The 20,171-nt window shown below is 36.4% G+C and overlaps 2 protein-coding genes across 3 annotated transcripts in view; both read right to left on the reverse strand.

Annotated features, from left to right (window-relative positions):
- Positions 1 to 806: 806 nt before the first annotated feature.
- mtif2 (mitochondrial translational initiation factor 2) lies at positions 807 to 14,279 on the reverse strand. 2 transcript variants are annotated; one of them, XM_067373700.1, is made up of 14 exons: positions 14,143 to 14,279; positions 13,383 to 13,533; positions 13,081 to 13,213; positions 11,157 to 11,328; positions 10,893 to 11,053; positions 10,385 to 10,561; positions 10,121 to 10,260; positions 9,249 to 9,373; positions 8,214 to 8,418; positions 7,061 to 7,313; positions 5,615 to 5,755; positions 3,841 to 4,005; positions 1,292 to 1,432; positions 807 to 1,185 (listed from the first exon to the last, which is right to left on the reverse strand). In XM_067373700.1, the coding sequence occupies exons 2-14, from the start codon at positions 13,521 to 13,523 to the stop codon at positions 1,013 to 1,015; spliced, it is 2,127 nt and encodes a 708-aa protein (XP_067229801.1). In that variant the 5' UTR covers positions 13,524 to 13,533; positions 14,143 to 14,279; the 3' UTR covers positions 807 to 1,012. The 2 variants fall into 2 exon arrangements, with proteins under 2 accessions (XP_067229801.1, XP_067229802.1); XM_067373701.1 differs by having other exon boundaries at positions 13,383 to 13,546; positions 14,143 to 14,266.
- A 4,118-nt stretch (positions 14,280 to 18,397) lies between these two features.
- Positions 18,398 to 20,171, reverse strand: part of ccdc88aa (coiled-coil domain containing 88Aa) — a 39,279-nt gene continuing 37,505 nt past the window's right edge. Inside the window, exons 26-27 of the mRNA XM_067374311.1 lie at positions 19,177 to 19,242; positions 18,398 to 19,089 (exon numbers count right to left, since the gene is read on the reverse strand). Of these exons, the coding sequence (XP_067230412.1) occupies positions 18,398 to 19,089; positions 19,177 to 19,242 (758 nt within the window). The remainder of the gene's footprint in view (positions 19,090 to 19,176; positions 19,243 to 20,171) is intronic.

Below are 20,171 nucleotides of genomic sequence, written 5' to 3' on the forward strand. Positions count from 1 at the left end.
GGACCTTAAGCCTCTGAAACCGGGGGTTTAACTACCAACGTTTAAATTTAATCATTTGATACAATGCACTTACTGTATGTTTTTACATTGCACTTATATTTAAAAAAAAAAAAAAAAAAAAATGCATATAATTGTCTATAATTACACTGACTCTTCCCTTACACCTACCCATACCACCAAACCTGTCCCTAACCTTACCCATATCCCACCTTAATAGCAAAAGGTGTTTGCAGTACAATATGAACACACATTGTACTTATTTTTTGATGGAAGTACATAGTAGTTAAAGACACCTAATATTCTTCTTTGCCTACATTAAATATGACTGTACAGTTCTGGTCAAAAGTTTTGAATAAGTTTTTTTGTTAAGTCTTATATTCACTAAATCTGAATTTTATATTAGAGTGATTTCAGAAGGATCAAGTGACACTGAAGACTGGAGTAACAATGCTGAGAATCTAGGAATAAATTACATTTAAAAATGTATATATATTTAAAGTTATTTTAAGTTGTAATATTACTGTTTTACTGTATTTGATCAAATAAATGTAGCCTAAGTTTAATTATTTAAATTAAACTTAAATAATTTTAATTTCATTACTTTTGACCTGGATTGTGTATACATTTTTATTTCCATCTTGATTTGATCCTTTATCAGTATATATTTACTGGATTAAAGTACTGTTTAATGTATTATGGAAGCTCTATTATGAGATAAAGGTTAAAATATATTCTTTGTAAAGAAAAAAAAACACCATGAAAATCATGTTACCTTTCAAAGAACAATTTCTTGAAAACATCACTCTTATTTATTTTTATTTACAATTTAAAATACATTATGTACACTTAGTTCAGTCCTGATCTGGAGAGTCAAAATAAAGACAATCAAACTTTACTGTGTTTTATTATCTTTTGGTGATAGTGTAGGATTGCTATAGCAAATTTTGTTACAGCTTTTGCATTCGTATGTATACTACATAGCATAGTATACTGATGCGTCAATCGCAGTCCTTTAAAATCCTGGATCCCAAGATATTTTCTGTTTCATCTCAGATTCATTGTAACAAACTATTTCATCCCCGGGTTTGTACTGTAGTTCCTCATTATCTAAAGAAAGGCCACATTCCATGCCTGTCTTTACTGTCTGAACATCATCCTTCAGATGTTTCAGTGTTGTCACGGATCCTGAAGGAGGAAAAAAAAATTCAAACAGCATGAATTTAACATGTCAATCACCCAAGCATTAAATGCCATAATCATAGCATTTATCAGTACTGATGCATTGGTTTACCTTCCCAGAGAATGTCTCTCCCTCGAATAAGTCTAAATTTCAACTTTTTGTCCAGTAGGCCCTTCTGAACTCTACATCCAGCCACTGGAATCTTCTTTTTCCCGACTGTCACATCAAATGTGGCCAGAACTGAGGCCTCACCTGAAGAATGAGGGGGGAAAGTAACATTGAAGGGCAAGAAAGACAACCTAATTTTTTCATATACAAAGCACTAGTTTATGTTTTAGTCAATGACTCGTCAGCAGACTCACATGGAATCTCCACCTGCAGTATTTTGAATCCTAATTTTTCATGCTTTCGGTTACCAATGCGTTTGTAGCACTCGCATCTCCATTTAACATATTTTACGATGTTTTAATCTCATTTTACAGATCAAAATCAGTGCAAGAAAATCTCTAGATTATATCTGAGGCTGGGCATCAGGGAAAGTTCAACCCACAAATGTTGGCTTGGTCATTTCATGAGCTAAAGAATGAACCTTTAACTCTCTGGTTGTGTTTCGGTCATTTTGACCCGGACAGGATTAATGTTATCTCATTGGACTAAAACTTACTGACTTGACTGACACAGTGTATAAGAGTGTTGAAACAATCTGTATTGTATAACAAGGCCACAAGTCAAGGTCTGGGTAGCTTAGATGGTTAGCAAACAATCATATCTTGTAGAAAACATGTTGGATGCAGGACAAATGGGCAGGAGTAAAGACCTGAGTGACTTTGACAAGGGCCAAATTTTTGTGGTCAGACGACTGGGTCAAAGTATCTCTGAAATGGCAAGGCTTGTGGCTTGCTTCCGGTCAGCAGTGGTGAGAATTAACCGACAGTGATCTGAGGAGGGACAAACCACAAACCGGTCAGGTCAATGGGCTCCCAAGAGCAACGAAGGCAATCCCATCTGGACCAAACTGACAGAAGGCCTTCTGTGGCACAAGGCCTTCAAAACTTTAATGATGGTTACGGGAGGAATGTGTCACAACAAACAATGCATCGCACTCTGCTGCGTATGGGGCTGCGTTTACTCAGACCTTTCAGAGTGACTATGATGACCCCTGTCCACCGTCAAAGGCTCCTACAATCCGTGAGCATCAGAGCTGGACCTTGAGGCAATGGAGGAAGGTTGCCTGATTCGATGAGACCCATTTTCTTGTACATCACATGGATGGCTGTGTAAGTGTGTGCCGTTTACCTGGGGAAGTGATGGCTCCAGGATGCACTGTGGGTCAATGACAAGCCAGTGGAGGGAGTTTGATGCTCTGGGCAGTGTTCTGCTGGGAAAGTCTGGGTCCATGTGGACATCAATTTGACATGCTACCAAGCTAAACATTGTTGCAGACCAGGTCCACCCCATGACAGTGGTATTGCCTAACGGCAGTGGCCTCTTTCAGCAGGACAATGCACCCTGCCACACTGCACACATTGTTCAGGAATGCTTAGAGGAACACGATGAAGAGTTCAAGGTGTTGCCCTGGCTTCCAAATTCCTTAGATCTCAATCTGAATGAACATGTGGGATTTACTGGACAAAAAAAATCTAATCCATAGAGTGGTGCAGGTGTGACGCAGAATGCGAAAGTCTAATTAACCGCTGGTTCCTTCAAGATTTTCCTATGGGGTTTTATAATGAGGTTTTTTGATTTATGAGTAAAATGAAGCCTGTGGTAAACATAACTTGACTATACTTTGACATTTTGTTGTACAATGTAAACTGCAAACACTCAGACCCATAGCCGTCTTATCAAAATGTACGCTTTCAAAAATGAAAATAACTGCTTCAAAATTTGTGTTTTCGCCACGGGTGTGTGTAATTTACATTGTAGAACAAAACGTCAAAGTTTAGCCAAGTTATGTTTACTGCAAGCTTTATTGTACACATAAATTGAAGAACCTTATAATAAAACTCCATAGGAAAGTCTTGAAGGAACCAGTGGTGAATTAGACTTCCGAGTTCTGACGTCACACCTGCACCGCACCACTCTATTGCAGCTCCACGTTGGACAAGAAGGATCTGTTGCTAATGTCTTGGGGTGTCAGATCCCACAGGACACCAGCAGGGGTCTTGTAGAGTGCATTCCACGGTGGGTCGGTGCTTTTTTGGCAAATGCGGAGATCCAACAGCATATTTGGCAGGTGGTCATAATGTTTTGGCTCATTGGTGTATAAATAAAGGTGACTTGACTATAACAGTGCAACAGTCAGGTTCCGGAAGTAAAAACTCTATTTAAAATTCTCCATAGCGAAACTAATTTTAATGATAACTTATAAACTCAAACACTGAGGTGCATAAGCTCAGATCAATGAGGCATATGTTCTATTAGTTCCAAAAGGAAATACAAAACATGTCTCAAAAGAAGACAACAAGTTGACAAAAAGATTAAATACTGTATTTGGTGATAATAGTATCCTAATGAGAGATTTACAAGTAATTTAAAAGGCAGGTAATTTTTGATGTACCCGGTACATCAAATTAAGTAAATGATTTTCAGCACAGCACAAGGGTTTAATAGAACAAAGAGTTTAAAATCAACATGTGTGATATTAAAGTTAAACTCACCAATTATATTTTCTTCTGTGGTTGGGGACAGTTTGTTGCTCAAGTCTTCTTTGAGTTCATCTATGAGTTTGTAGATGACTTTGTGTAATCTTAAGGGAATGTCCTTCTTAGCAGCCATCTGCTGAATCGATTTATTTGCATCAACATTGAACCCATATATGATGCCTGACCAATGATGGAGATAAAGAGAGAATGCAAGAAAATGACCAAGTCTGACACTTTGACAGGGCAAACAAAAAAATGCTCTAAATTAGTGGTTCTCAACCTTTTATACTTCAAGGCCCACCAAAGGCAATATATTTCTAGTAAATGATCTGGTAAAAATTCTGGTAAAAGCTGCTCATTTTCATATTGTAATATTTACAGAAATTTAATGGGGCAATATTTAAAAAAAATAAATAAAAATTAATTAAAATAATTATAAATAATTAAAATCTACGTTCAGGAGTTTGAAAAGTGTCATTTATGATTTTTTTAGTCATTAGTGATTTTATTTTATTTTTTTTTTATTTTCTTTTAAACTCACAAACAGCAATTTCTACCCAATAAAATATTTTAGAGATTTGTTTAGAGAAATGTTTCGTTAGCATGTTGCTAATGTACTGTTATATTAGCTGTGTGAACTTTTAAGGCAAGTGCGAGCTCTGGGGGCGGGAAGCGTGAGGAATTAAAGGGGCAGCAGCCTGAATCGGTGCATAGTTAATGATGTCGCAAAATAGGCAGTTAAAAAAAATATTTAAAAAAAAATCTATGGGGTATTTTGAACTGAAACTTCACAGACACATTCAGGGGACATCTTAGATTTATATATCATCTTGTAAAAAAAATAGGGCTGTCAAATGATTCTCGATTAATCACATACAAAATAAAAGTTTGAGTTTGCATAATATATGTGAGTGTACTGTGTGTAATTATTATGTACATATAAATACAAACACATTCATGTATATATTTGAGAAATATTTACAAGTATATGTATTTATTTATATTTTTATATAATTTATATCATATATAAATAAAAATATTTTGTACATAAATAACATATTTCTCTTAAATATATACATTAATTTGTGTGTATTTATATATACATAATAATTACACACAGTACGCTCACATATATTATGCAAACTCAAACTTTTATTTTGTATGCGATTAATCGCGATTAATCATTTGACAGCCCTAAAAAAAAATGTTCGATGGCATCTTTAAAATTCCGTCATATATCCAGGTTTCCAAGATAGTGGGAACCTTAGATCATAAATAAAAATACAGTTGTTGAGGATGAATAATGAATTAAAATAAGAAATATTATGCCAACTCATATCTTGATTTTTAACTGTTTTAGCTTATTTTAAAGTCTAGTGGGTCCCTGGTTGAGAATCACTAGATGCATCCAAATTCACGCACTATTCCATGACGTTTTGTGAATAGTGTAAATAGTGCGAATAGTGTGTTGAAACTGAAAATTCCAAAAAGAAAAAGTGCACTTTAAATACCTGGATGATGCACTAAATTAACCAAAAAAACCTAAGTGTGGAATGTTGGACACTTCATGCACTCAACTGTTGCAGCTTTAATTACATAGCTGAGGGGGAAGGGCTATCAGACTCCAGTGTTGAATGACAAAATAACCATATAAAATTCATACACTAAATGGTTGAGTACATTGCACATAGAGCATAGTGCGTCATTTGGGACACAACTACTATTCTAAATGAATGACAGTTTAGCAGCCATTTTTTATTCTTTTCCAATGGCTGTTGTGGATTCCTACCTGAGAAAGTCTCTGCCAAGTTAATGTCTCTTTCTGAAATGTCGCCCACACCAAAATGTACCACATCCAACTGACACTGGTCATCAGCATCATAACTTTCCAGGATGTTCAAAATAGCCTCCACTGAGCCGTCAACATCACCTAAATAATAAGAAAAGTGCAGCTGGTCACACACTATGTTCTTAGCATTCTGATGTCCCATTCTAAAAATAATACAGGGAGGAACTTCATTTTGTCTATCATTAAATAATATTACTAGTAAAGTCTCAGTGAAATAAAAATTCACCATATCGGTTTTTCTAAATGTATGTTATTGATCCTATGGAAACATTTCTTCTTATTAATGTTTAAAACAGTTTTTGATGCTTAATATTTGTGTAGAAACTGTGATACACTACTGTTTAAAAGTTTAGGCTAAGATTGTAAAAAAAAAAAAAAAGATGAATTTAAATTATATATATTTTTATTCAGCAAGGATGCATTAAATTGATTCAAAATGACAGTAAAGACATTTATAATGGTACAAAGAATTCTTAAAAAAACAAAAAAGATGAATGCAGATGGTCACATGATATGTTCTTAGCATTCTAATGCCCCATTCTAAATAAAATAATATAGGAAGGAACTTAATTTTGTCCATCATGATATAATATTATTGTACATTTGTATTGTACATTTCACCATGAAATGTAAATCTGCATCTATTTTCTAAATGCATGTTGATCTTATTGTGAACAATTCATTTTGGTTACACTTTATTTCGATAGTCCACTTTAGACATTCTACAAACTATAAGTAACTTTGCAACTACATGTCAACTAACAGAGTATTAGTAGGGTTTGGTTAGGGTTTAGGTTAGAATAAGTTGCAAAGTAACTTATAGTCAGTAGAATGTCTTTTTGGGGAGCATCAAAATAAAGTGTTAGCAGATATTAAACAGACATACTACTAATACTCTAATGACTGGTAGTTGACATGTAGTTGCAAAGTTACTTATAGTTAGTAGAATGTCTAAAGTGGAGTAACGAAATAAAGTGTTACTGTAATTTTTAATCAAAATGTCATATCTTCCAGTGAAACAACATATGCCGGTCTTCTCCAATCATTTAGTCCACTTAAACCCTGTTACTTTCTTGCAAATCAACCTGAAGTTCACATTCAGATCTGCCTCTACCCAAACAATGAAGTGAATCCCGCCATACTTTTTTTTCATTTTCAACAATCCGTTTTACTTCCCAATATGGAATATTTGTTTCAGAGACTGAGAAAGTTATTACATATTTTAATGGAAATAATTTAGGCAAAATATTAATTGTGCACAATAAAGTTTATTTAGATTTTTTTTTTTTAAATATATATATTTTTGACTTGAATTTACACGAGACTAAAAAAGCTCAATCTCTTATTGTCAACAGTCCTGGTGAAATGAAGGAGGCATCATCTCACCTTTGATGATCACGGGCAGCGTAAGTTCCTCCGTCTCAGTTTTCTCACTGGCTCTGTGGATGAGTTTGTGTTTGTTGGCCCGGTACATGGCCGCCCTCCTCTGTCTCCAGGAGAGATGGGCCGTGCTTTCCCGCTCTTTCTTGTAGCTATCCTGATGCTGCTTCTGCTTGGCTTCGATGGCCTGCTGGTCTTCTTTCAGCTTGTCCTGCTCTTCCATGTAGTTGCGCCACTCCACCACCTCACGGGCCCTTTGCTAAAAGAAAAAACTATGTGAACTATGGCAGCATGGAGGTTAGCCAGTCATATATCAGTTACAATACCAGTCAATCACTAAGGAATCATTAGGATTTTTTTTTTATGTTTTTGAAAGGAGAGTCTTGCCATAGCTGCATTATTTGATTAAAAATACAGTGAAACAGTAATATTGTGAAATATTACAATTTAAAATAGCTGTTTTCTATTTTAATGTTTTAAAATGTTATTTATTTCTGTGATGGCAAAGCTGAATTTTCAGGATCATTACTCCAGTCTTCAGTGTCACATGATCCTACAGAAATCATTCTAATATGCTGATTTAGTGCTCAAGAAACATTATTATCAGTGTTGAAAACAGTTGTGCTGCATAATATTTTTGAAGAAACTGTGATACACTACCATTCAAAGTTGGTTTAAGTAAAAAAAAAAATTTATAATAATCATAATAATACTTGTATTCAGCAACAATGCATTAAACTAATCAAAAATGACAGTAAAGGCATCTTTTTGATACAAAACATTCCATTTAAAAAAATGCTAAGCAGCACAACTGTTTTCAACATTGATAATGATAAAAAATTGTTTCTCAAGCAGCAAATCAGCATATTAGAATGATTTCTGAAGACTGGTGCTGAAAGAATGATGCTGAAAATTCAGCTTTGACACAACAGACATATAATACATTTTAAAATGCAGTATATTAAAATAGAAAACAGCTCTAAATTGTAATAAAATTTCACAATATTACTGTGTTTACTATATTTTTGATCAAATAAATGTAACTTTAATGAGCATAATTTCCAAAACATTAAAACATCTTAATGATTCCAGTAGTGTATAACATATATGATTAAAAAAATGCTAATATCTCTCTTTAAAAACATAAGCTTAAGGATACCTCTGATTCCACCTCCAGGATCTCCTCACCAGCAGAGGGAAGATCTTTCCAACCCACGATCTCTACTGCGATGCTGGGCCCGGCCTCACTCACAGCCTGATCGTGCTCATCAAACATGAAGCGAACTTTAGCCCAGCACTTTCCTGCCACCAGCGTGCAGCCCTTCCTCAGAGTACCACGCTGGATGATGGCCGTGGTAACAGGCCTGTGAAACACAACATGTGACTCTTATCATCCAATATATAATATAAAATATAGTTCTTATTAATCTCTGACACTGTAAAGGACTGTTCACACCAAGGATGATAACTATATCATTATTGTTAAAGATATAGTTCTAAAAATTGTTCTAAATACAATAGAATAGCAGAATCAACACAACAACTATAACAATAACGGCACAGAGAAACAATATCATTAGAATCAGTTTTTTCCACCTGATGAACGATAAAAACATTCACAGCCAATCAGAATCCATCCTACTTTCAGAGCTTGATGGATTTAAATCAGCAAATGACAAAACTGCAGCGCACACAGAAGAATAAAAAGGCCAATAGCGTCTGCTGGTGTGGACACTAATATAGTTATCGTTATGGTTACCATTATAGTTATTGTCCTTGGTGTGAAGGGGCCTTAAAATTATGCCATGATTTACCCACCCTCAACTCATTCTAAGTGTAAACTGTATATCTTCTTTCAGCTAAACACAATCGGAGATATATTTAAAAATATCCTGGCTCTTCCAAACTTTATAATGGTAGTGAATGGGGGGTGGGGGCGTGATTATGAAGCCCAAAAAATGCATCCATCCATCCATCATAAAAATATGACTCTAGAGGGTCAATAAAGGCCTTCTGATGGGTTTTGTAAGGAAAATATCCATATTTAAAACTTTATAAACTAAAATAACTAGCTTCCAGCAGATGACCGTAAACATAATATACACTGAGGATGGCTTGAAGTTGAGTAAATCATGGGGTAATTTTAATTTTTGGGTGAACTATCCCTTTAAGGATATGTATTGTTTACACTCACCCTTTGCCTTTGTCTGTCCGGCTCTCTATGACCGTCCCTTCTACCTGACCTGTGGGGTCACCCTTCAGCTCCAGGACCTCTGCCAGTGCCACCGTGGCTTCGGCTAGCTCTAATAAATTGTCCCCCTGCAGAGAAATTACACTCTAATTGCTGCCATACATATATATTAATTCCATTATCATGTGGTGAGGTACTACTGTCACAAAACTACATACGGACTAAAGAGTGAGCAAATATAAACCCTGACAAATCACAAAAATATTTATAGACACCTAAGCCTTACCAATAAAGTATAAATGTTATTGCATTAGATGCTAAAATTTATTTAAAAATGAATAAAGCACAAGCATAATTTTTGGTATTTACGTGATAAAAACTCATGAAGCTTCAGAGCATTATGAATCTTTTGTGCTGAATCAGCAGTTCGGAGCACCAAAGTCACGTGATTTCAGCAGTTTGATGGTTTGACACGTGACACAAAAGATTCATAACGCTCCAAATCTTCCTGAAGCAGTGTTTTGAAATCGGCCATCACTATATAAATCGTTATTTTGTTTTTCTGGCACTCCAAAAATATTCTCGTCGCTTTATCATATTAATATTGAGCCACTGTACTCACATGAACTGATTATGTTTTTAGTACATTAATGGATCTTGAGAGAGGAAGTGTCATTGCTGGCTATGCAGGCCTCACTGAGCCATCGGATTTCAACAAAAATATCTTAATTTGTGTTCCAAAAATGAATGAAGGTCTTACAGGTGTGAAACAGCATGAGGGTGAGTAATAAATTACATTATTTTCATTTTTGGGTGAACTAACCCTTTAAATATTTGTGGCATAAGAGTTCAAATATTAGGCAGAACCACTGTACCTTTAATGCAGACACATGGATAGCCTGTATTTCCCCACCAAACTCCTCACAGACTACATCATGGCATACAAGCTCCTCTTTCACACGGTGGGGGTCAGCCTGAGGTTTATCACATTTATTCACAGCGACAACAATCGGCACTGCAGATAAAAACAGAGAACCTTCATGACACACAATGAAGAAAACAACTCTACCTGGATCTCAAAATTAAAATAATAATATATAAAAATGAAAAAAAAAAAAAAAATTTAAACTGTCGACTACCTTTGGCTTTTTTGGCATGCTGTATGGACTCAATTGTCTGTTTCATCACACCATCATCAGCTGCAACCACCAGAATGACGATATCAGTGACCATGGCTCCACGCGCCCGCATAGCAGAGAACGCGGCATGGCCAGGTGTGTCCAGAAAAGTGATCTTTTCACCTGAGGGCAGCTGAACTGAACAGGAGACAGACAAATTTGATCACAAAAGTCCTTTATAATGGCAATCCACCAGTTTGAAGCTCAACATAAACATACTCCACACGGCTCCGTGGGGTTAATAAAGGCCTTCTGAAGCGAAGCGATGCATTTGTTTAAGAAAAATATCCATATTTAACACGTTGTAAAGTAAAATAACTAGCTTCCGCCAGATCGCCTTCCATCTATATTTAGTGAAAATTAGGTATTATTTCATTGCTTTTAACAAACATTACAACTGTGCTACGCTGGGACTCTGAGGACAATCAAAAAATCGTAAATGGCACTGGAATGTTGAGGAGTTCAGTACCCCGGAACGCTCCGATGTGTTGTGTGATGCCCCCCGCCTCCTGAGCAGCAATCTGACTCTTTCTCAGACTGTCCAGCAGGGTGGTCTTTCCATGGTCTACATGACCCATGATGGTCACCACTGGAGCTCGAGGGACTAACTGAGCAGGATCTGGGGGAGGTCTGACAATTCAAATATGTTTTATGAATTACAGAAATGGACAAAATCATACATGTACAAAATTATGCAAAAGTCAGACAGCTGAATTATTAAAATCGTCCTCACTGTCTCTGGATATCTTTGTTTTCTCTGACTTTGGTTTCCACCAGTTTGGCCCATTTGTGTTTCATTCCCGATCTCTTTACTGCCTCTTTTATCCATTTCTCCTCCAGCACTGTGTCGGGCTCCAACTCGTCCAGATCAACATCTGTGTTGAGCAGGGCCTCATAGACATGATCTATAGAAGGGGAACAATATACACTGTAAAAAATTAATGTGATTTTAACGGTAAAATATTGTAAAAATGTAGATAGGTTAGTAAGTTCCTGTACTATATACAGAGAAAAACTGTAAAAGCTCTTACCAGAAATATTCTGTAAATTTTACAAATTTTAGAAGTAAAAAAGAACAAAATCAATGTATAATTTACAGTCAAAAACTGTAAACTGATATTCCCACAATTCCCTGTGTGACACGCCACATTTAAAAAGTGTTGTATTTTAAAAAATCATGTTTTTAATCGTTTTTGTTATCAGTTATCTACATTAGGGTTTTATGTTACATCTTCTGTTGTTTTAATGAACTGGGAATTATGCATTTCTATGGCAGCACTATCAACTAAATGAATCTTCAGCGGTCATGTGGTACAAGTTGAAGGTCACAGAAAATTCCCAGCTTACAAGTGCAATTATGAGATCTATGAGGAAAAAAGAAATCTCATAATAAAAGTAATTATGACATTTCATGAACGCACCTTTTTTCCAGAAGCTATTTCACAATAGGGAAGAAAAGACTATCACGACTTCTGTTTCATGCTGACTTTAATACTTTTATTCATGAAAATAAAAATAATGAAAAGTAATAGTAAAGACTTTTACATTGTTAAAAAAAGTTTTCTTTTTAAAATGCTTTTCTTTTGAACTTCCTAGTCTTCAAAGAGTCTTGAAAAAATGAGGGCTGTCAAATGATTAATCACGATTAATCACATACAAAATAAAAGTTTGAGTTTGCCTAATATATGTGGGTGTACTGTGTGCAATTATTATGTATATATAAATACAAACACATCCATGTATATATTTGAGAAATATTTACAAGTATATGTATTCATTTATATTTTTATATAATTTATATTATATATAAATACATTTTTTGTACATAAATAACATATTTCTCTTAAATATATACATTAATTTGTGTGTATTTATATATACATATTATTTACACACATTACTCACACATATATTATGCAAACTCAAACTTTTATTTTGTATGTGATTAATCGTTTGACAGCCCTAGAAAAAATGCATCATGGTTTCCACCAAAACTATTGAAAAAAACGTTTTCAATTTAGCTTTGCATTACAGGAAAAATTTTCATTTTAAAATATATTCAAGTAGAAAACAGTCATTTTAAGAATATTACTGTTATTACAATATTTTTATTTATTCAAATAAATGCAGCCTTGGTGATTATTCAGAACGTTTGACCTCCAGTGTATTTAAATAGAAAGCGGCTCTTATAAATTGTAATAATATTTCACAAAAAATTTTATCATGATGTACAGTCAAACCAAAAATTATTATTTAGACACTAGATGTAATTTTTGTATTTTTACTAGTGGGTGCAGGACACTATAGTTCATTTATGTGAGGATAGCTAAATAAAGTAAACTGTGACATATTATACCCAAAAATTCTTCATACAGTGGACTACCAGTAAAATTGATAAGATTTTTGAGAAACTTTGACCTGACCATGTTTTGCTTAAGTGTTATCTGACATAATTAAGATGAATTTTTTTCTGACACAGTTTAACTTTGAAATCTTGTCATATTTTATTACCATTTTTTAAAACTATAGTGAATAAACTGTAATAATGAATGAAACGTGTCTGAATAAATTTACTGTATTTATATATATATATATATATATATATATAAGATACACAAACTCCATCATAAGCTCATCTCATTGAGATCAACACTCACCAATGTCTTTATTCATGGCCTTGGCGAGTTCAGACACGGTCATCCTCTGTTTGATCTCCACCTCCTGCTTGTGTTGTTTCTCTAGATTCACTGGTTTCGATTTGAACTTCTCACCTTTGAAATGGCCCTTATTCTACAGCAGGACAAACACAACACGTTCTGCTCACCACATGCACACAAGGCATCCAAACAATCTGGTTTGTACTGTAATCTGGAATTTTGAATTAATCTTGTAATCTGCATTGGACTGTTGTGACCCTTCTGATAAGCATTAGTGAAGGATTCAACATTTTGAGACTGACCTGTTTTGCAGCCAGGTGTCGGACCTGAAGACAGGTGGATGGAGGTCCAGGGGCCCAGGCAGGTGGAGGGGGAAGACGTGGGCTCCCATGATGCCAACAGGACAATGCAGTCCTGCCAATCAGGGCTGCTATCCGCTTCATTGCAGATTTTCTAATAAAAAAAGCTTAACAGTTCATATACAGACAATGAATATAAAATTATAGCATTAATCCAGGACAAGGTCAGTACAATGACTACTGATATACCATTGCATTACATCTTAGAAGACAAAACGCTTTTAAAATCATAAAAAAGATATATCATGAATAGCAGTATTATTTAAATAGCTTGTTTTATGCAAATATTATGATAACAAACACAAATTAATCTAGTATTAAAGTTGATTACTCCCTTTGTACTTTGATAAAAAGGTACACTGATGCTATAATACCATGGTAGTTTGATAAATACAATGGTATGCATGATTATTATATTAATTTGCCATTACATGGCAATCGAGCCAATTAAAAGAACACCATGGTATTACCATGGTAAATGGCAAAAGACATAAACCACAGTATATGTTCAAATAAAATAGTCCTACCGTGTAAATTCTTATCATCATAACACCAAAACATAGTAATACCAAGGCACTTTTTGTATCTTTACACACATCTATAAAGCTGACATTGTATCACAGTAGTTCAAGGCAGATTATCAGCATGATTACTTCCCTGCGTGTGAAAAAATTACTTCGTAAACAAGAGAAAATACACTCACCGCTGAATTCATTCAGTATACAGACTTTAAAAGCAGAGGCGTGAAGAAAAAATCAGCTTTTAAAAGCAAATAATATCTGAAGTCATATGTCATTTCTGCTGTGTGGGCGCCGCCATGACAGTATATCCCACAATGTATTGCGCAGACTGCAGTTCAAACACACAAACACGCGGTGGCGACAAAATTCACAAAGTCCAAAACACAGTCATATAGAAATTAAATAAAAAGCATGATAAAAAGTGACGTGACGTGTAGCCAAGTATGGTCTCATTCTCGGAACTTGTGCTCTGCATTTCACCCATCCATGTGCACACACACAGAGTAAGTATTGAACACACACCGGGGGCAGTGGACAGGCATTTTTGCTGCGGCGCTCGGGGAATGATTGGGGGTTAGGTGCCTTGCCCAAAAGCTCCTCGGTTGTGGGTAATGAGAGTGGAAGAGAGCGCTGTTCATTCACTCACCCCACATTTCCTGCCTGCCCTGCACTAAAACATATTTTTGTACATACACATTTTGTACATTTAATATCTTCTCTATAGTGTAAATACATCTACATGTTATTTGTCTAGATGTGTTTATATGTTGTTGTTTTCCTGTGTATTGGACGCTTCAACAAGACAATTTTCTGTGTGTTAGCATACTTGGCAATCAGTCTCATTCTCATTCTGAAACCAGTGTTGTAGTCGAGTCACCAACTGTCGAGTCCGAGTCCAAGTCCGAGTCCCAAAAGAACAGTCAGAGTCGAGTCCAAGTCGAGTCACCATTACCAGAGTTCGAGTCAGAGTCGAGTCTCGAGTCCCCGGCGTTCGAGTCCGAGTCGAGTCTCGAGTTTAAAATTAAATTTAAAAATACTTAAAATGTAAAAATCAATACGATATGAGAGAGAGAGTGTGTGAGTGAGAGAGAGAGAGTGCTTGTGAGTGACCGAGTGATTTAGCGTGGGTGCGTTTGTATGTGTTCAAGTGAATGTGTGTGTGTGACAGCACGCGACTGGTCAGAAAGCAACGTGTAACGTTAGTCTGACATGTTTCTTGACCACTACACCACAGGATTTTAGGAGTCAAAATTGCGTCATCCATCTGACAGTGACTATCGCAACAGACAAAAAAAATCATGTAATCCGATCTGACACAGTGACTAGTTATCAACAGACAAAAAAATTGTGTAAACATCGCCCAACCCTAGCTTCTTCTGTTTATTATCATATATGCATTAGTCAATAATAGTTTTTTTAAAAGCTAACGTTAGCCAATGGAAAGCATTTTACTTACTTTTCTGGGCGCATCCGTGACAGGTGTCTGTTAAAGTTTGAAGTTGTCCCAGTCTTTTCCTCAATTTTCCAAATTTGAACATTTAGCCCGCGAATCATGCACGAGCGTAAAGTGAGTGACGTCAGTGAGTGTGTGGTCAAGAGAGCGAGCGGTAGCAGTGTCTCTGAGGGGAAAAAAATAGATCCCGGCCGGTCTTGGGCACGAAACCTTATATAATATTATATATAAACTTAAATAATGCTCAAGTCCGATTTTATATATCCTCGAGTCCGAGTCCAAGTACGAGTCATCAGTCCGCGAGTCCAAGTCGAGTCACGAGTCCAGAGAATGGAGTCTCGAGTCGGACTCGAGTCCAAAGAATAGTGACTCGAGTCGGACTCGAGTCTGAGTCCAGGACTCGAGTACTCCATCACTGTCTGAAACCATTGTATACTTTTTTATTCTTTTCTCTCTAAATTCTCTAATTTAATGTTACCAGTGCTTTAGCAATGTAAAGCCTTCTACCATGCCAAAAATCATACTTAGATCTTGAATAAGCAAGTACTTGTTACTTTTCTCAGCGCTGCTCTGAACGAACCAATCACAGTCTTGTGGGATTATTGAAGAAAAAACATTTTTAATTGCAAATGTGTATTCGTTTGTACTTCAGTTACGAACAAAATGTGTCCAATATGACGTACTGACATTTAAATGAGGATTTCTGAGCCACCAAACCACATTTTGTCTCATAGTAAAGTTATTTTTTATTATTTCATCAAAAAAAACGTACAATCTTTTCTATTATTTATGTTTCAAACCACTTCTGCTAACACATGTAGGAAACATGAGCACAACGCATCACAATATGAGCCAACAAAGCTGCAGTTTTCTTAAGTTAGAAGGAAAACATTTTAAAATTAGATAAAAAAGCAAGATACACAAGTACTCTGAGATATTTACTGATTTTAACAAATTCAGGGTGCATTTCAGATAAAAATAGACAACAAAAAACACTCTCTGCTCTTCTATTCTGCAAAAAAAGGAAAATGACTGTAATATACAGCAGTCAGAAGTCAGAACAAATGAACCACAGCAGTTTTGATGCTACATGCACAGAGGGGCACTTTTAAAAAAAAAAATATAATAAAAAAAAAAAAAAAAAGAAAAGGAACATTTAAAGGAACACTCCACTTTTTTTTGAAAATAGGCTCATTTTCCAACTCCCCTAGAGTTAAACAGTTGAGTTTTACCGTTTTCGAATCCATTCAGCCGATCTCCAGTTCTGGCGGTACCACTTTTAGCATAGCTTAGCATAGTTCATTGAATCTGATTAGACCGTTAGCATTGCGCTTAAAAATGACCAAAGAGTTTTGATATTTTTCCTATTTACAACTTGACTCTTCTGTAGTTACATCGTGTACTAAGACCGGCGGAAAATGAAAAGTTGCGATTTTCTAGGCTGATATGGCTAGGAACTATACTCTCATTCCAGTGTAATAATCAAGGAACTTTGCTGCCGTATCATGGCTGCAGCAGGCGCAATGATATTACGCAGCGTCTCTCACAAACGTCTCCATGGTTGCAAGGCACGTTCCCTGTGCAAGCAGGGGCTCACAGGCGCTTCGTAATATCATTGCACTGCTGCAGCCATGGAACGGCAGCAAAGTTCCTCGATTATTACGCCTGAATGAGAGTATAGTTCCTAGCCATATCAGCCTAGAAAATCACAACTTTTTATTTTCCGTCGGTCTTAGTACACGATTTAACTACAGAAGAGTCAAGTTTTAAATAGGAAAAATATCAAAACTCTTTGGTCATTTTTAAGCGCAATGCTAACGGTCTAATCCGATTCAATTAACTATGCTAAGCTATGCTAAAAGTGGTACCGCCAGAACCGGAGATCGGCTGAATGGATTCGAAAACGGTAAAACTCAACTGTTTAACTCTAGGGGAGTTGGAAAATTAGCCTATTTTCAAAAAAAGTGGAGTGTTCCTTTAACACATGAAATACAAACAATACAAAATACATTAAAAAAGAACAAAAACAAAACGAGGAGTGATAAAGAAAAAAATAAATATGTCAACCAAACCAACATATGCCAAGATAAGGGTCGTAGTTAAGTATTGTTCAAAGACAAGGATTGTTTCTTGGCTGCTTCCTGACTGATTATGCCTGAATACACCTCAGATGGCATAATCATAGTGCATAAATTGGCTTTCACATGTTCATATTATTTATATGATTCTGGCATAAATAAGTCACATAAGTTGCATACTGTAAAACCTTTTCTAACTTCCAGCTAAAAGGGCATATTCTCAGAACTTTGGCTAACATTCTGGCAATGTTCTCTCAAAGTTATCAACAAACTTTTATTCCAGTGAAGTTAACAGAATGTTCGTTCAAAGTTGCATGGTCTTTAATAATGTTCTCAAAATGTTAGCACAAAAACATTATTTATAAACCTTGTGTCCCAGAGAAACAAGTGCGCAGCCATCTTAAGAATTTTGTGTTTGAACTTAAATTTTTGCGGAAGCTCTGTATATTTCAATGACATCACTGTCGAAGAGTAATTAGCTGGTGAAGTGGATTTACTTAGTGTGGAGTTGTCGAACGTTATCATGAGCATTGTAATGTTTGAAGTGGATGTCATAACAAATGTCAGTAGACGGGAAGATTTTAAAACTGACGGCTTATTCATAAATCTGTAAGATCTTACCTTCATGCTGTAGAAATATAAATAGGAAAGACAGAACACAAGGAGCGCAGTGCTGAAAAGGGACGGAGCTAATATAAGGCCTATACATCATTCATGGAACATTTTTTTCTGAAACATTTTAATTGGATGCTCATCTAACATTTGTTTTAATGTTACTACTTGTTTCAGAATGGACATCCAGAAACAAATGTTTAAAAAAATGGACATTTTGAACATTCAGATAAATAATGTTTAACTTAATATAAACATTGGCAAAACCTTCTTAGAACATATTTTTGTATTACCTTAACTTGACTCACTGAAAATTGTGTTTGTAAAGACTGAATCTATGGTGAATGCTGAATCAAAAAGGTGTTCCGGTTTGCGGTTATCCTCTTCCAAGACAGGGCTTCCTTTTAAAACCTCGTCACTGTGGTCAGGATGAGTCATATGAGGATCAGCGCCGTTCTTATTTGACGCCGACCCCACTGACTTCACTGACATAGTGCTATGGACACTGGCACGGCGACTGTTGCCCTCTGACGTGGAGATGACACAGCTGGCACGGGGTAAAGTGGACAGAGCCTGGCCTGTTTTGGGGCTTCGCATCGGAGTAGCAAAGCAATTCAAACACCCTGATACAGAGGAGGACTTCCCTTGTGTCTCGAGAGCAGGTTTAGTATCAGACTCTGTACTTTGCACGCTCTGAGTTTTATACAGTCCAATGCTTGCTTTGTCCAGCTTTTGTGCTAAACGATCTCCAGTGGATCTCCCACTGCTAGACCTCTGTACAGCACTCCCTGAGGAGCAGTAACCCTGCCTGAGCTCCTCGTGGTTGGGTCGTGCTGATGAAGGGGAGTTACTGAATTGGTGCCGGTTGGACGGGAATGGATCTGGAAGGGGGCTGCCATCACTGGACCAGGCCTCGTTCTCCAGGCTCACGCTGAACTCACCACTGCTCGCACTGGGGGCACGACTCGATTTGCCATTCAGGCCAGCTGAACATGTCAATTAGAGGAAGTTATAGTTCAACAAGATCATGAAACTCTCAGAAAGTTATTTTTGGTCTACCAATATATTCTTACCATGGTTTTGGCCTTCTGCGCCAATTGCAAGACTTGGTGGAATTGTGTCTCCTTGAAAATCTTTACCTGAAGGGACAAATGTGTGAACACATTCAGAGTCCAAGTTGAAAAGTGACTTTTATTTTGCAAAACAGTGAAGCACCAAAGCAGTGAAATGGTGCTCAGGTATTATTGGTTGCCAAAATGTTGCCAGGGTATTGCTATGCAGTGGTTTTTAGCATGTTGCTATGTAGATGCTATGATGTTCTGGGTTCCCAATGTGTTAATATGCAGTTGCTATGGTGTTTTGAGTGGTTTTAGCATGTTGCAATGTGGCTGCTACGGTGTTTGGGTGATTGCTAGTTCATTGCTATGCACTTGCTAAGGTGAATGGTTTTAGGATATTGCTAGAATGTTTTGGTGGTTACCAGGGCATTACTATGGAGTTGCTAAGGTGTTCTGAATTTAAGCATTGTTCTGGGTTGCCAGGGTGTTGTTGTACAGTTGCTAAAGTGTTCTAAGTTGAAGCATGTTGCTTTGGGGTTGCTATGGTGTTCTGGGTTGCCAAAGTGGTGATATGCAATTGCAAACACTGCATTCATACGGGACGTCGGCATCAACAAGGGCAACAGCCAATCACATTACTTTCCAGTGTTGCATGAACGCAATTGGCTAGTGTCTGTGATCTGATTGGCTGATGCCTGAAAAGTTGAGAAATCTTCAACTTATGCCACGAGCAACACGAGTGAAGAGATGCGACTGAACCCACAATTCAGTTCGGCAACGCATGACGTCACCCATTCAAAGTAAATGAGAAGCGTTAACGCCGACGTCCCGTGTGAATGCAGCGTAAGGAGTTCTGAGTGTTTTTTGCATGTTGACATGGTTTTCTGGCTTGCCAAGATGTTGCTTTGCAGTTACTATGGTGTTCTTAGTGTTTTTTTAATGTTGCTATGTGGTTGCTATGGTGTTTTGGTTGCTGCCATGGCATTGTTATGCCATTTCTAAAGTGCTCA

Source organism: Chanodichthys erythropterus, chromosome 21 (genome assembly GCF_024489055.1).
Source record: "Chanodichthys erythropterus isolate Z2021 chromosome 21, ASM2448905v1, whole genome shotgun sequence".
Taxonomy (NCBI): Eukaryota; Metazoa; Chordata; class Actinopteri; order Cypriniformes; family Xenocyprididae; genus Chanodichthys; species Chanodichthys erythropterus.